The 15442-nt window shown below is 36.8% G+C and overlaps 2 protein-coding genes across 2 annotated transcripts; both read right to left on the reverse strand.

The window, feature by feature from the left end:
* Positions 1 to 149: 149 nt before the first annotated feature.
* On the reverse strand, positions 150 to 4420 carry LOC130732410 (uncharacterized). The gene is made up of 10 exons (XM_057584461.1): positions 3302 to 4420; positions 3059 to 3205; positions 2757 to 2931; positions 2476 to 2654; positions 1755 to 1891; positions 1340 to 1435; positions 943 to 1012; positions 767 to 844; positions 571 to 673; positions 150 to 475 (listed from the first exon to the last, which is right to left on the reverse strand). Exons 1-10 carry the CDS (start codon positions 4418 to 4420, stop codon positions 414 to 416), a joined length of 2166 nt encoding a protein of 721 aa, XP_057440444.1. The 3' UTR covers positions 150 to 413.
* A 7742-nt stretch (positions 4421 to 12162) lies between these two features.
* On the reverse strand, positions 12163 to 14958 carry LOC130718289 (ATP-dependent DNA helicase RRM3-like). Its single transcript, XM_057568843.1, has 3 exons — positions 14644 to 14958; positions 13955 to 14537; positions 12163 to 13826 (listed from the first exon to the last, which is right to left on the reverse strand). The coding sequence occupies exons 1-3, from the start codon at positions 14956 to 14958 to the stop codon at positions 12163 to 12165; spliced, it is 2562 nt and encodes an 853-aa protein (XP_057424826.1).
* Positions 14959 to 15442: the final 484 nt, after the last annotated feature.

Genomic DNA, 15442 nt, shown 5'->3' on the forward strand with positions numbered 1-15442 from the left:
TTGCTTGATTCAGGCCAGCATTGTTGTACTAGACTTATTTAGCTGTTATTTTCTTCTTTTTAACTTTCATTTATTCCAAAAAAAAATATTAACATTCAATTTTTAAAAATATATTGATCATCAAAGACATTGTTGTGACCCTCGTCATATATTTAAATTCTTTCGTCCCTTATTTCCGTGGTCAATAGAAAAGTACACTACATAGATTCATATTCATTCAAAACATAACATAACCCAGATTTAGCAAAGGAGTTATGCCTTGCCTTGTAGATCATATTTGATCTTTGTTTGTATATCTTTCAATCTATTTACAGAGTGGCTTGGTATTAATTAATTTGAAACACATCCATCGATCTCTTTAACAGATCAGATCGATCATCATAGTGTACGTAGTTGAGCAGATCAGCTCCACTTCAAGCCATCGACAACTTCTTTACACAATTCATGTAGCAGCTCATGAATTTCGCTATAAATTCTGTAATCGCAACAAATCAAATCAAACTATTAATTATACCTTCCACTTCCACTACACATATATTCATTCATTCCAGCATTATATATATGATATACCTTCAACTTTTAAGTAGTTTATCGCATTCTTTTTTGTTACTTGATACTTGTTTTCACCATCACCCAGCTGCTTCACGCTTTCAAACATGATTTCACAACCTTTCTGAAATATTGGATTTGGAATCAAATTACTTGCACTGCATGCCTATATATACTTTTCAAGATCACCTTTGACATAAAAAAATAAACAAATTACGCTGTACTCCTTGTCGAGTTTTGCAACCCCTGGGCGTAGTGAGTCATCAACTAGATTCGTTAACTCTGCCACCAAAGACTACATGAAACAGGATAACATCTTAAATTGGATTACAGGCAGAGCTCTATAAATAAAATCTAATTAAAATTATAAAAAATTAAGTTCTTATTACGTACCTTGTAAATAAAGTCAGGAGGCACATCATGAATCATAAGAGATTGAAGCTTTCTACGAATCACGTACAACCTATTACAAATTAAAGGGCTCATGCCTGTTCATCATCCAATTACATTTTAACTTTAACTTAATTCCTATCCATTATTCATTTAATTATTTTTAAGTACATGACTATATAGGAGGATCTGTGCTTGTTTAATTAGCTGTGGAACATACAGCTGAGCTTTCAACACATGTTCCCACCCAAACATACTAATAGATTCACAACCCACGTTACAGCTACCTATAATCATATGTTAATATAAGCATATTTATGAAAGTAACAATAAAATATGTAACTATTTTATATTTATATATATGTTTACTTAATTCCTGCAGTACAATTTATATACTTACTGTCTTGGACTCTGCTCTTCTATTATGTTTTTAGCAATGTTCAGAATATCATCCTCCCATCCTGTTAAAATTAAATCGTCGTCTTTGAGGATATCCCTGTACGTCAAAAAAATTACATTTTCAATATATTTGTAATTAACTTAGGGTATGTTATCAGTTTACCCAGGTAAAAACGGACATTTCACAACTGATGTTGACATGTTGTCAATTGTTGCATTAGCTTTTTCTCTGTGATAAAGTAGTGTCACATTGACAAAAACGATTTTCCAAACACATTATTAGAATATGTTTGAAAATCAACTTTTTCCAATGTGATTCACCCAAGTTATGCAGAAAAAGTAAAAGAAACTTGCGTGTTCCGTTAGCTTGAATGTGTTTTTAGAACAAATCAACTTATATCAAAACACACACTGACTTGTTTCGGCAAGTAGCCTCCAATGCACGAATAGATTGGCGGAGATTGTTTTTGGACCTCAAAATTAACCTTTTGACAAATTCCCGTGATAGTTTTATTCCTTCTTCTTCTCCAATATGTTCCAAAATCTTAACAATCTGTTTAGTCAAAAGCACAGGAAAAAAAATTAAAACTTCATCAAATACTTCTCCTTATGGTTAATTTGGTTTCATTTTGGTTGATTAATAAATTTCACATCTAAATAAAAAAATCTACTTCAGTTTGATCTCTAAGCACCATCTAAAAGCTAAGTATGGATTCCAAAATAAGTAGAGAGAAGAAAACCACACTTTTTTGTATTAGTCTTATAGCATTTTTGTTTCTCATCTTTATATTTGATTACATGACTCGCTTCCTTTTATATAAGTGATTGTAGTTATTGGAGAAATAGATTAATGTTTAAACTAGGATGATTAGTTCTTCAAAAGTAAGGCAAATAATTGAAAAGAAAGATGTGTTAAGTGTGATCACAGTGAAAGATAGAACTGAGGAATCAACATTCTCATTATTGATCATTGAAAGATACAACAGAGTTTATATACAAGATGAGCTGAAGCTAGTTCTCTAAGAGTAGTTACTGAAAACAGATAGGAAAGACTAACTAACTCTCTTATTAAGCTATTCAACTAACTAACAACTAACAGCTTCATTAGGTCTAATAAAAGATGTTGAAAATTCTTACCTCTTCGCTGGTTGGTGATGATAGCCGGACAGTGGTGCAAAGCGATTTGACATGTTGGAGCTTTGATTGATCAGAGCAACAAAAGAAGACCTTGCTACACCCTTTATACTTTTCCAGCAGCCACTTAATATACAACAATGTTTCTATCGATAGCTTCTCGGCTTCGTACAAAATGATTGCTAAATTAATAGGAAAACATGTTAATTACTAACTTGATTAATTAATGCTCCAAACAAAACAACAAAAACCTTTTGCAATAATCAGAGGGAGCGTTAGCGCACCTTGGCAATTTTCTGGTCTACAAGGCAGTGAGTTGTTTATGGTCTTACTACCATATGTTTCCTTGAATAAATCATCAACTACATGCTTTTCATATCCCTTTGTTTCTGAGAGATTCAGCTCAATATGACTCAATGATTTCTTTATCCGCACTTTCAAATTATCAACCATTTCTCCCTTTACATGTCAGAGGAGGAAAGATATTCAAACAGGCAATAATTGTTGATATATTGATAAACAAGTTGAACTCTTTCAATTCTCTTCAGCCTTAATTGCTGATATAAGTGATGGTAAAAACACGAACCTTAATGTTGAACTCTTTCACTTCTTCTGTGACCTGCACTCTGTCAGCACCAAACACTTCTCGAAGCATAGCCCGTATCATGGATCTCTTTCCTGCATTTGATGGTCCTTCAAATATAAAATGATTGCAGCCGCACCCTCCTTTTATCTGCACAAACAATCATCAAAACTAATTTTACTTTGATCTTTCAACAGAAATAATATAGCTATTTTCTCAATAAATAGGAGTTTATCAAACTCTGACCAATGCTTTGAGGTTAAGCGCTGTATCTCTGTTGCATATGAAGTCTTCTAAGGTCACTGGCTGGTGTTTGGTTGCCCATGTGTACTGGTACTCATTTCCTTCCTCATAAGCATTACTTGCTTCTGACACTCTCTCCCTCAATCTCAATGGCTTCTTCTTTTCAATCACCAACCCATCATCCTCCAAAATTATTTTTTCTGCATTGTTATTTTCATTATCTGACACAATTTTCTCAACCTCATCATCAGCTGCCTCTGATACTCTCTCCCTCAATGGCTTCTCCTCTTGAATCACATCATCATCTGTGATCAAGTCCATCATGATGATCTCCTCCGAAATCGCTTCCTCAATCTTGCTTTCCTGATCTGATCCTGAACTCTCTCTCAAAGGCTTCTCTTGTTCAATTTCCAAACTAGCATCCTCCTCTGGGACCAACTCCAAAACTGTTTTATCATCAACCTGAATTGCTGCTGCTGATTCTACTTTCTCCATCAAAGGATCATGTTCAATTATAAAGGATATATCAGCATGAGCATGAGCATGGAACATGTTTGGTGGTGATGAGTGAGTGGATGAGGATCCATGAAGTGCAAGGGAATAATCAATGAGACCCCTATAGTATGGACTGGACTCGTGTGTGTTGGAATTAGGAAGAGGATTGATGATATTATTGTGATGGGTAGGCGAGTTAGGAGAAGGAATAGCAAGGGTGTAATCAGTAAGGCCTTTGTAGTAAGGACTATAGAAAGGAGAGTAAGGAGGTGGAGAAGGAGAAGAAGAAGCAGCATCGTCCAAGATAGCAAGGGATTGATCAGTGAGACCCTTGTAGTATGGGCTGTTAGAGTTGGGAGAAAACATGTCATGATCTGTGACCTCCTGCTCCTGCTCCTGAATGTTGTTGTTGAAGGATCGAGCGCTGCTTTTCTTTCGAATTCGAACAATTAACTTGGAAGATCGTGACGGTGAGATCATGTGAGTCTTCGTCGTCGTCTTCAACAGGTTTGGATCGCTAACAGATTGCTTCATTGTTCCTCCTAGGCATAATGCCTTCTGCACTGAATCAATGAAGTTGCTCACAATACAGTAACCACGTCTCTCTCTTTCTGTCAACATTGTCATTTGTTTTCTACTCCGACTTTCCCAAGAACTAACGTGATGATGATATCCATGAAATTAAATGTTTAATTAATTCCTTCCTACGTTACTAACTAGGTAGTAACCCAAGCACGGTGCAATTTTTTTTCCAAAATATTTTATTATAACATAATATGATGTGATTCAAATGTCTTAATCCAATTAAAATATAATAAATTAAATTGTACCTCACATCTTATTTTTTCCTATTTTTTTTTCTAATTTAATTTAATTATAATTTCATACGAAAATATAAAGAAAAACAAATAACAAAGTATCAAAACAATATCTATAAAATACCATGTTATATTATTTTTTTTCCAAATATATTACAATGAGATATTAAGTTAACAATAAAATAAAACTATGTGTCCATATTTTGAATTTTGGTTTTTCATAAATATAAATAGAATACTCATCCTACCAGAATTTAATATATAACAATCATACCAAATAAATTATGAGATTAATTTCTATGCACCGACGGTGTAAATAAGTTTTACACCACCATTCGTATTTGTGCTTAATTAAAAGAAACTTGTCACATCCACCAAAAACAATCTTCCACTTGTCAATACTTGTTTTCTATTATTCAATTTCAACCCTTCTAATTCACTTTAACATAAATTTCCTATAGAAAGACTTATATCATATACTCTATTTTCATTGAATTTCGGTTCTTTTAATTTTTAAAAACCTACCTTGACAACCAATTAACCAGTACCATACATTATACCATGTGTAATCCCACTTACATTACTTTTACAATTTTCATTTCCAATTTTTAACCATTTATAGAACTAAAGCAATATTGAAATAAAATCTCACAAATCAATCTGCATATCTTAATTGACTAACTTCAGTTGGACTGTTTTACCATGTCAAAGATGGATCTCCAAAGAAGACACAATGGACAAAAGGACTCAAAGCTATTCTACAAGCCCCTCCACCTACACAGGGTAATGATCAAAGACACTTATTGACTTTATATTTTGCAATTTCACTATCTGTTATGTTGCTTTTTACTTTGCTTTCTTTTCACTTTACTACCTTTCAAGGTAGGTGGCGGACAGACTGAGACATGAACGACGTTGTACTGTGAAAGCGACCTGTCCTTTCACCGGTTGACTTGAGATCAAGGAGCTTCAGATGAACGTTGGTGAAGCTTCTGATCATCGTCAGATTGAAGCTTGGATTCTTCTGACCTTGCAACTTCTGCTTTCTGAACAAGTTCCTCAGAACTTCTGATCGTCAGAGCTAGAATAGCTTGGGTCTTCAGAACTTGAGTCTTCTGCTTCTGGACCGTTCCACTGGAACATCTGGTCTTCAGAACTTCTGACTTGAGTTCTTCAGAACTTCTTGAGAGCTTCCATCTTTAGAGCTTCTGAAGTATTTGCCACTGTTCAGAACGAACATGGTGGGTTAAAGAGCTCTCTTTTTAGTAACCCTTGGTTCTTCTTCTTCTGAACGAATAGGCTTGGGTCAGATTCAGAACCTGTTTGTCACAACTTAAAAAGACAAACGTTAGGGTACCACAATTGTTCATCATCACAAACCTTAATTGTAATCATCAAAACATAGAGATGAAACCACTGATTAAACCTTGATCTTACAATCTCCCCCTTTTTGATGATGACAAAACAAGTATTTTGATGAACAATTTTTACACAATAAACTGAATACACAGGAAAGAAAGGATCAGAGATTAAACTTATCCTTGTGTAACGGTTTGCATTGCTCTTTCTGAATATGGGATGACACCTGATTCTGAGCTAGGGTCTCCCCCTGACTCCCCCTGAATCTATGACTTGATGAGATGATGAATAGTCTAGATTCGGAGTCTGGTTATGTGATCAGAATTTACGACGCTTGAAGAGATGTATACTCATCAGAAGTGATGGTTCAGAACTTAGCGTATATCACATAATAACATAGATTCTTGTACAGATATAATTGGAATAAGGCGTCAGAAGCAAGATTAGTTCAGTATATGAACAAAATGTATTCCTTATTTGAGACGCTTGACAATATCTATGTGCTATAAGTAATTATACTTATTCTCCTCTACTGGTTTTATATATATATAAGAAAAAAAAATTTATCAACACCATTTTTATGTACTCCCCCTTTTAGTCATAAGCAAAAAGGGTCCCCCTTTTTGTCATAAGCAAAAAGGGTGAAAAACAAAACCAACAATAACGATAACAAGAAGGTGATGCAAATAAGATATGTTATTATTACTGAACGGAGAAGAAGTACAAAGGATCGAGAGGAACGAAGAAGACTAATCCTAGATAAATAGGAAAGCTCGAGAATTCTTCATGGAGACAAGTTGAAGGTGGATCGGACGAATGTCCTGATCAATTGAGGCTAACTGAGTAGCCAGTTCTTCCTTCAAGGCAACATTCTCCTGGACAGCTGCTTGATCAGCTTCATCGTGATCTTCTTCATATTCCAGAAGCACGCAAATGCACTGGAGCTGATCTTCAACGTCCTTCCGGCGAGTGGTCAGACGGAGGAGGTCAGTCAGAACTTCTTGAAGGTTCTGAAGACAGTGAGTTTGATGAGAAGTGAGCCAGCATTTCAGAAGAGTCTCAATCCGCTCAAGAGCGAGAGAGATCTGAGAAGAAGATAGATTGACGCTCCATGAAAAGACTTGGTCGAATACCAAAGTCTTGAGTCCAGAAATCAAATCGACAGTAGTCATTCTTGAATTGGAAGTTATGGAAGATTTGAAGTGAATGAAGGATGAGGTGAATTGTGGTGTGATGAAGAAGAAGTATTGCAGAGATTATAAGAAGAAAAAGTAACAGAAAAACATGCATCAAACTTATCAATCATAAAAGCATGTGAGTTACTAAATGGACGGTGCATTGAATCAGAGAATGAAAAATTAACACAGTCAACATGAATTAAATTTAGTCATGACAAATAAATGCATGCATGATAGATGTGGGGGATTCAAGGCTTGGAAGATGAAGGAAGGTTGTCCATTAAATACTTCATGATTGCTTCCATTTTGCTTGAGGACTCTTGAATTCGCTTGCTTTGCTCATTCTAAACATGTCCTTGTTGCTCAACCATCTGAAATAACCTCTGCTGATCATCCTGAATCCTGTCAATCCGAGCAGCAAGAATGGCAACTTCTGGAGCTGGAGCAGAAGTAGGAACTTCTGGTGCTTGTGTAGGAGTAGCAGCTGCAGCTTCCGAAGACATGACAGTATCAACTTGAGTTGGCCCTTGCTTCTCAACTTCATGATCAACTGCATCTTCCAGAATGACTATACCATCAGAGCTTTCTTCTTCAACCTCTGCTAAAAGCATCACAGCATCTTCTGAGGTACATTCAGAGACAACACATGGTCGTTGAGCCATGGCTCTTCTCAAGGATTCACAAACCTTGTGCAGCACTCTCTGCCTTTGCTCATAGGCCCTCTCAGATGCATCATAAACTCTTAGTCGTTTCTCCCTGCTAAGTTGCTTCTGAAGTTCATGAACTTTGCCTTCTGACCATCTCTCAAAGGCAGACCATAGACCATCAACAAGAGAGACATCAAACTGATTATCAGTTATCTGATACAGCCATTTCAGTCTTCTGGAGGCCTCTTCAGAAAACTCCGGAATGAGTTGAGTAAGATTCTGAGGATGAAAGGAGGTGGCCAAGGTCAGAACAGGCTGAGGAGTTCTGGCAGCATTGGAGCTTGAAGCATTTGATTCATCCAGGTGCTCTGAAGGTGTGGAATCAATCTCGTGGTCCTTCTCTACGCCTGAGTGATCTGATTCATCCATGTGCTCAGCTTCAGAGATAATATTTGGCCTTTGCCTTGAGGTGACAGTCTTCTCAGGTGAAGTGAAACTCAGATCCTGTGAGTTGACTGCTGAGTAGTTGGACAAGGACACATAGGAGGTCTCAGCAGCATCTAGAAGCTGATCTTCAAAGTTGGAAGCAATTTGTTGAAGGGGCTTCACATTGAAAGGCGGTACAAGAATCTGAACATCATCATCATCCTTTTCTTTCTCAGCATGGATCTCACCAGTCTGGGTTATGAGGAAGGTGTGTGAAGTGGATGAAGGCTTGGGGTTGAATTGTTCAACCAAGGTTCTCAGAGTGGCCTCACTTTGAGCAATACCTTGAATGAAGGAATTGAAAGGAGGTACTGGTTCAGTTGGGATGGATGTGGAAGAGGTGTAAATTGGAGTGGAAGGGATGGCTGTGGTAGCTGTTTCGATGGTGGATTTAGGAGCTTGAGGTTCAGCTTGTGTTTCAGCTTGTGTTTCAGGTTGAGTGGGTGCTGTTTGGATTGAGGTAGGCATGGAGGTAGATATAGGCAGGGGTTGTTCAGGAATAACTACTAAAGCAGAATCAGAGTTAATGCTTTCAGTAATTACCTTACTTGGACTTCTGATGGATGTGGTTGTGGTAAGATTTGCAGCCCTTGCTGGATCAGAAGTTCTTTTAGATCTCCTTTCACGTTGAACTTCTGAAGCAGGTTCAGATGCTTGCTCTGCAACTGCCTCTTTCTGCTGAAGGGGACCCCTCAGAGGAACCTTCCTTCTCTTCAATAAGGGAACAGCATCAGAATCAGTGGTCATCCTGCTCATCTCATGGTCATCCCTTATAACCTGAATCTCATTCTGGATGATCTCATGGTCATCCTGCTCATCTTCTTCTTCCTCAAGAGTAACTTTTCTTCTCTTAGCCACAGGAATATCATCATCTTCAATTTCCTCGCTTGATGAATCTTCCCATGTGTCTTCAGAGCTTTCAGATTCAGACACTTGACGTGGTTGAACTAAGGTTCTCTTGGAAGGTTTTTCAGTAGAGGGTTCTCTGATGATGACAGTCTTGGATGCAGCTTTCTTCTTTGCAGGTTCCTCTGTCAGAATCCCTTTGCCCTTAGGATCTGAAGGCTTGCTGCTTGTTTCCCTCCTTGATTTCCTTGTTGCCAACTTAGGAGGACTTTCAGGAAGTGTCTTGACAAACTCCTCAAGAGTGATAGGATCTCCTTGTCTTCTGAGCATCCGCACATACTCCAGAATACATGCTGGATTGTCCTTCTTGGACCAAATAGGAAAATCATCAATGGGGTAGTTTCTCTTACGAACCTCATCAGAAGTGTCTTCTCTGGGAGCAACTTGAACTTTCTCAATGATTTGCATTTTCTTCAACTTTGTGCCATTGAGAGCATCGCCAATAGACATCGCCAGATCTTCGTGAAGTCCAAGGTCTGATAGGGTCTTGACAAGCTTATTCTGGACGAAGATATCTGACAGCAGCCTTCCATACGGAATGTAATATATGAACCTCTTCTTCTCAGAACCAGTTGTAGTCCTTGATTTCTCAACACATTCCTTCAGATAATTGAAGAGAAGGAATGGAAGACAGATAGGTTCGCCCTTAGAAATATAGTACATGATTACCTTTTGAGTTGCATTAAGATAATCAGTTCCACCAGTTCTGGGGTGAATGCAGGTAAGGAATATCTTCTGCCAAATCTTCATCTGAGGCTTCAAGTCCTTTATGTTGTACTTGGTTTTCTCCATTTCCCAGTGGTCATAAATCGCCTGGTTGACCACGCTCCTCATCCCAGGAACATTTGCATCAACATTTTTAATCCTTTTACCTTGCCTGAACTCCATACCTAGCAGTTTTGCAATGGACTCTTCTGAGATTACAATCTTCTTGTCCAGCACATGAGAAACAACGTAGTAGTCGTTGCAGACAGCGTTCTTCCAGAACTCTACAACCAATTTGTGATAAATCGGACCACGAAGTCTATTGAAGTAGCCAGACCACCCTTGTAAGTTGACCTGATCCCTGATGTCGAACCCATGTTCAGCCAGATTGTCGAAGTCAACTCTTGCTTCACAGCACACATTCAGTTCTTCTACTTTCTTGGCACAAGTGACTACATTTCGTGCATTCAGAATCTTCTGTGCTTCTTCGAATATTTGATTCTCTTGATCTTCGGCAGTTTGTTTGGAAGAAGCAGAAACATTTACCTTAGGTTTCCTCGATTTGCCCATGATTCTCAGAGAATGAGGTTTAGGGTTCAGAGAGAAGGGGGAAATGTTGGAGGAAGGAGTATGAATGAATGCAATGCACACGGATAGTTTCAAAACCGTAAGTGTAAGTGAGTGGGAGATCGTGTGTGACAGTGCATATAGTGGGTTTAATGGTAACCGTTGACAGTTTTAAGAAATTAAAGGCAAAATCAACGGTTATAAAATAGATAGTCTGAAAATAGCATAGTAGAGGAGAGTAGACATCATCATTATAGCAGATATACCACGCGACTCAAGGAACTATGTCACAAATGAAGTGACACGTGTATTGTTGCCTACCACAGAAGTTTAACCGGTGGGTTAAGTGCTTCTGATCGAGTAACTTCTGAAGGAGGTAACATCTGATGACTTCAGAGGTACCATGGTCAGAAGTTCTGAAGAAAACCTTACTCTGGACAAAAGTCCATGTTCAGGTTTTCAAGAATGAATAAAAACCTATCTTCTGCTAACAAGATGAAGATAACAAGATACCAAATCCAATGAGAGAAGTTTGAAGAAAAATGTTCAACAAACTTAGTGCTAAATAGTTGAATTTTAACTGGATAAACTTTTATTTTAGTGACTTTGTTTTTAACCTTATATGTCATACTTTTTGCTCCAAGACATACATATCAATGTTGGCTTTTATATATGGCTATAGTTACTATATTGCAGTTTATGATAATTGAACTTTTAGTATGAAAGTTAACTACTGACGTAGTACTGATTATATTTATGCTTAAAATGGTTGTGTGTAAACTTCCATTGCACAAATGGCCTATCCCTTCAACAGGTTAGACGTACCTATTTTTTTATTAAATGAAGTTGCTTCTTTAAGTTAACAACGAAACCAATGAATACATAATAAGTTCATCTTTAACATTTTACATATAATAAATTAAATAATCAGATACTTACATGTACAAATACCAAAACCCTATAAAAGAAGAAAACTACCCCACCTAATACCCCCTTGAAAATAGACTTAACAAAACATGCCTCATTAAAACCTTTCTAGGATAAAACCCCCTTGGGAAAACCTAGTAAGGAAAAAGAGTACCTATTTTGAAAAGTCAAGAGGAATTTTCAAGGGTGTTTACAAAGAAAACTAATACTCAACCCAAACCCAATTGGTAAGCCTTCCAAAATCAAGACCAAACCTTCCACCAAATTCTTAATACAGAATCTGTACCTCCAGGAAATAACCAGCAGACGTAGACTTGTGAAAAAGGAACCAGGAAGCAAAAGTCATTCTAATGGGAGCTCACGAGTTTGCATCAATCAAAAAAACCAATATCCTCCACCAAAAGAGAGTGTTGCAACACCATCACTTAGAGTACAAAAAATGGCCATCCATACTTCATTTTAGTTGAACAAATCTGTTATTTAACTGAGCAATACAAGAGCACGGCTACAAGATCCATTCAAGCAATGTACACCTAAAATCACTTACCATTTATGAGAATCCATGCCTTCCATTAAATGGTACATAGGAGACCTTCCCCATCTGGAGATTCATTTGAAAATAAACTAACTATCATAAATATTGAGTTAACATAAATCATAAAATTACTATTTATCATAGTATTTGCTTAAAAATTGTCACTATCTAAACCTACCCTATACTAAATTTAAATAAGGGGACCAACATATATAATTAGCAATTGACTCATCTTCATACCTCAACTTAAATTTTTGAATACTTCTTTGTAAACAACATTTTTTGTGTGCTCCAAAGGCGGAACCTCTGTCTGGTCAACATAAATTTTCAATCCATCCCTTGATTTCACACGCGACAACGCAACATATAGTTGACCATGGGAAAAAACAGGTCTCGGTAAAAAAACCCCCACTCGAGACAACGTCTGCCCTTGACTCTTATTAATTGTCATTGCAAAACAAACACACACCGGAAATTGCCTACGTTGAACTTTAACATGTAGACCACTATCAGAAGGAACAATAGTCATGCGTGGGATGTATGTTTTTGTGCCAGCTTTATTTCCATTTAGCACTTTCCCATAAATCAAATTTGGTCTAAGATCCAACACAATAAGCCGAGTTCCATTGCATAACCCAGCTGAAACATCAATATTTCTCATTAACATAATGGGCGTTCCAATTTTCAAACACAACCTATGATCAGGAAGTCCAGATCCCTTAATGCCGTTCAAAAACTCAATGGTTATCCAATTTGCATCAATGGCTACATCTTCATCAACTTTGACTACACTGTCTGAACTTAAATACACTTTTTCTTTGCCAGGTACTATGGAAAGCACAAACTGGTTCACACTATCAACAATATCCAAAGTGGGAGCAAGAATAGCTTTATCAATAAAATATTCCTCATCAAAAAAATTCCTTTGAATATCAGGGTAGGTGGAATAAACTATACTTGACACAACATCATCTTTAAAGGGAACCATCAAGTCATGTGGAATATCTAAATCACATTCACCATCATTGTAATCACCCAAATTACCATCACCAATATCAAGTATCCACTTGCTAAATTCAACCAATTTTTCACAATCATGTAAAGAATCATTCCCATGCAAACGCATATTCTCAGTAAGTTTTAAGACTTTGCAAAATTTCCATAGTCTTGATGAGTTAATAGTAGCCATTACAATTTCTTCCCTACTTGCTTTCGGGATAATAGGAAGAGTTTGTCTAAAATCTCCCCCTAAAACCACAACTTTTCCACCAAAGGGCTTTCCCCCACCATAAACATCCCCAACTTCCATTATATCACGCAAGGTTCTATCAACAGCCTCAAATGCCCACCTATTAACCATAGGTGCCTCATCCCATATAATTAAACTTGTATGTTTAAGCAACTCTGCCTTGTTACTACCCAGCCTAATATTACAACATGAATCCTCATTTAACACAAGTGGGATACTAAATAACGAATGTGCAGTCCTCCCACCAGGTAACAAAAGAGATGTTATACCACTGGATGCAACATTCAACACAATCTTCCGCTCAGATCTTAATCTATAACTTAGAGTTTTCCAAAGAAAAGTTTTTCCTGTACCACCTGAACCATAGACAAAATAAAATCCTCTATCTGATTTATTAACTGCATCAATAACCTCATCATACACTTTCCTTTGACCATTATTCAACTTCATCAAATGGTCATTATGTTTAACTGACATATCATCAATGTCAAATCTTAACTCATTAAACAACATGACATTCTCAAACTGAGGGACTTCATCTGAAATAGGATACGGAATGCCAGGAAAATCCTTTAGTGTTTTCCCATTATTAACTAACATTTTTTCAAGCTCAACCAAACAAAGCGTCTTCAAAGTCTGATCATCCAAACGCAAAGCTAGATAAAATAAAACAATTTATATAAAGTCAAAATAACAATTACTTTAACAACCACAAAGAAATGACATGTACAAAACATAAATATATACATGTATATAAACAAATACATAAATAAATAAAAAATACCTGGATTGCAAAGTAATTTCCTTCGCTTATAAAGAATTCCATCGGCTAACAACCTCCAAGTTTCCTCAAAAACTTTTCCTGGTGTGACAATTGAATTAGATAATAGCAACACCATAAACAACTTTCTAACAGACATACCACCTGACAATTCAGCACAATCAATTAATCCATCAATAAATTCTTTATCATCCTCTAATAATCCCAAGGCAGAACATGCTTCCTGAAAGCTCACTCGAACAACACCATCAACAGTTCTCAAATCGGCATAACTTGTGCATCCACATTGTAGATTTAACAATAAACGCAAATAATATACCTCCCCACACCCCAAAGGTATAAAATTCATTCTTCCAATGGAAAACCCTCTTTTGCGTGGTCGCCACTCTTTATCTTTAGGATGCCAAACAAATAACTGCGGATACTCAGCATATGTCAAATGCCTACCATGTTCATATATCATATTAGCAACCATCCACCCAGTAAACATTGTTTCAGACATCTGACCTCTTTGAACGACCCTATCAATTGGTTCTTCATTACCATATAATACAACTTGTTTGTTGGGCATATGAAAAGGTAATCGCTGAACGGGAGGCCCAATGATCATGAATACGAAATGAAAATGATCTCCAAGCAGCTTCACAAGCAGACAAATAACGACAATCATAATATTGTTGGATCTCATCAACCTCCGGCACATTTTGTCCTTCATTACATTCATTTTTCATTGAAACTGTAACCCGATCAACTCCTTTGTTGATATACTTAAATAAGTATTTGATGCAATTCGATTTGTTACAATATTCAATGTTAATGTGGGCTTGGTACTTCATCAACAATTTTGCATTATAAGGAACAACATACCCATTATCTAATTGAACATCACGTCTTTCAACAAAAACACCAGTGTTCCTCCTTCGATATGTCGGATAACCATCAATGTCAAATGAGGTCTTATCCACATATTTCTTAGGAAAAAATTTGGAACACCGACCATTTACCATGCACGGAGAATTTTTCCTACTACTACCACATGGACCATGGACCATGAACATAGAAACAACTTCAAATAGTTTCGGGCTAGCAACTGGATCAGGTAACTCTGCACATATAACTTAATCAATTTTCTCTGGTGTTGTTAGCTTTGAACCAGGCGCTAACCAAATAAGTATATGGGCATGTGGAAGTCCCCTCTTTTGAAACTCAATGGTATACATTCCTATAAATAAATTAATCACCCATTTAATATTTTTCAATATCTACATATATATATATTATATTCAATTGAAATATTACTAACCAGCTGAGACTTTCCCAAAATATTGACCTTTCCTCAAATCACGCATTAACTGCTTCACTTTAATATGAAAAACCCGACACGAGATATCAGGCGATCATAGGCATTCAAGCCTTTTTCAGAAACACACCTTTGAATTTCAAGCCACTTTGGGTTGCAAGTAACAGTTAAAAAAGATCTGGAATCCAACA

Source organism: Lotus japonicus, chromosome 1 (assembly GCF_012489685.1).
Source record: "Lotus japonicus ecotype B-129 chromosome 1, LjGifu_v1.2".
Lineage (NCBI taxonomy): Eukaryota > Viridiplantae > Streptophyta > Magnoliopsida > Fabales > Fabaceae > Lotus > Lotus japonicus.

Excerpts from the sequence above, each read along its gene's own strand:
- LOC130732410 (XM_057584461.1), bottom strand. The coding sequence starts at position 4,420 with ATGACAATGTTGACAGAAAGAGAGAGACGTGGTTACTGTATTGTGAGC. Across the intron at positions 1,892-2,475 it reads CATCACCAACCAGCGAAGAG|ATTGTTAAGATTTTGGAACA; the intron begins GTAAGAATTTTC and ends TTGACTAAACAG. Across the intron at positions 674-766 it reads AACTCGACAAGGAGTACAGC|AAAGGTTGTGAAATCATGTT; the intron begins GTAATTTGTTTA and ends CCAATATTTCAG.
- LOC130718289 (XM_057568843.1), bottom strand. The coding sequence starts at position 14,958 with ATGGTAAATGGTCGGTGTTCCAAATTTTTTCCTAAGAAATATGTGGAT. Across the intron at positions 14,538-14,643 it reads AAGGACAAAATGTGCCGGAG|CGATTACCTTTTCATATGCC; the intron begins GTTGATGAGATC and ends CCTCCCGTTCAG. Across the intron at positions 13,827-13,954 it reads GAAATTACTTTGCAATCCAG|CTTTGCGTTTGGATGATCAG; the intron begins GTATTTTTTATT and ends TATTTTATCTAG.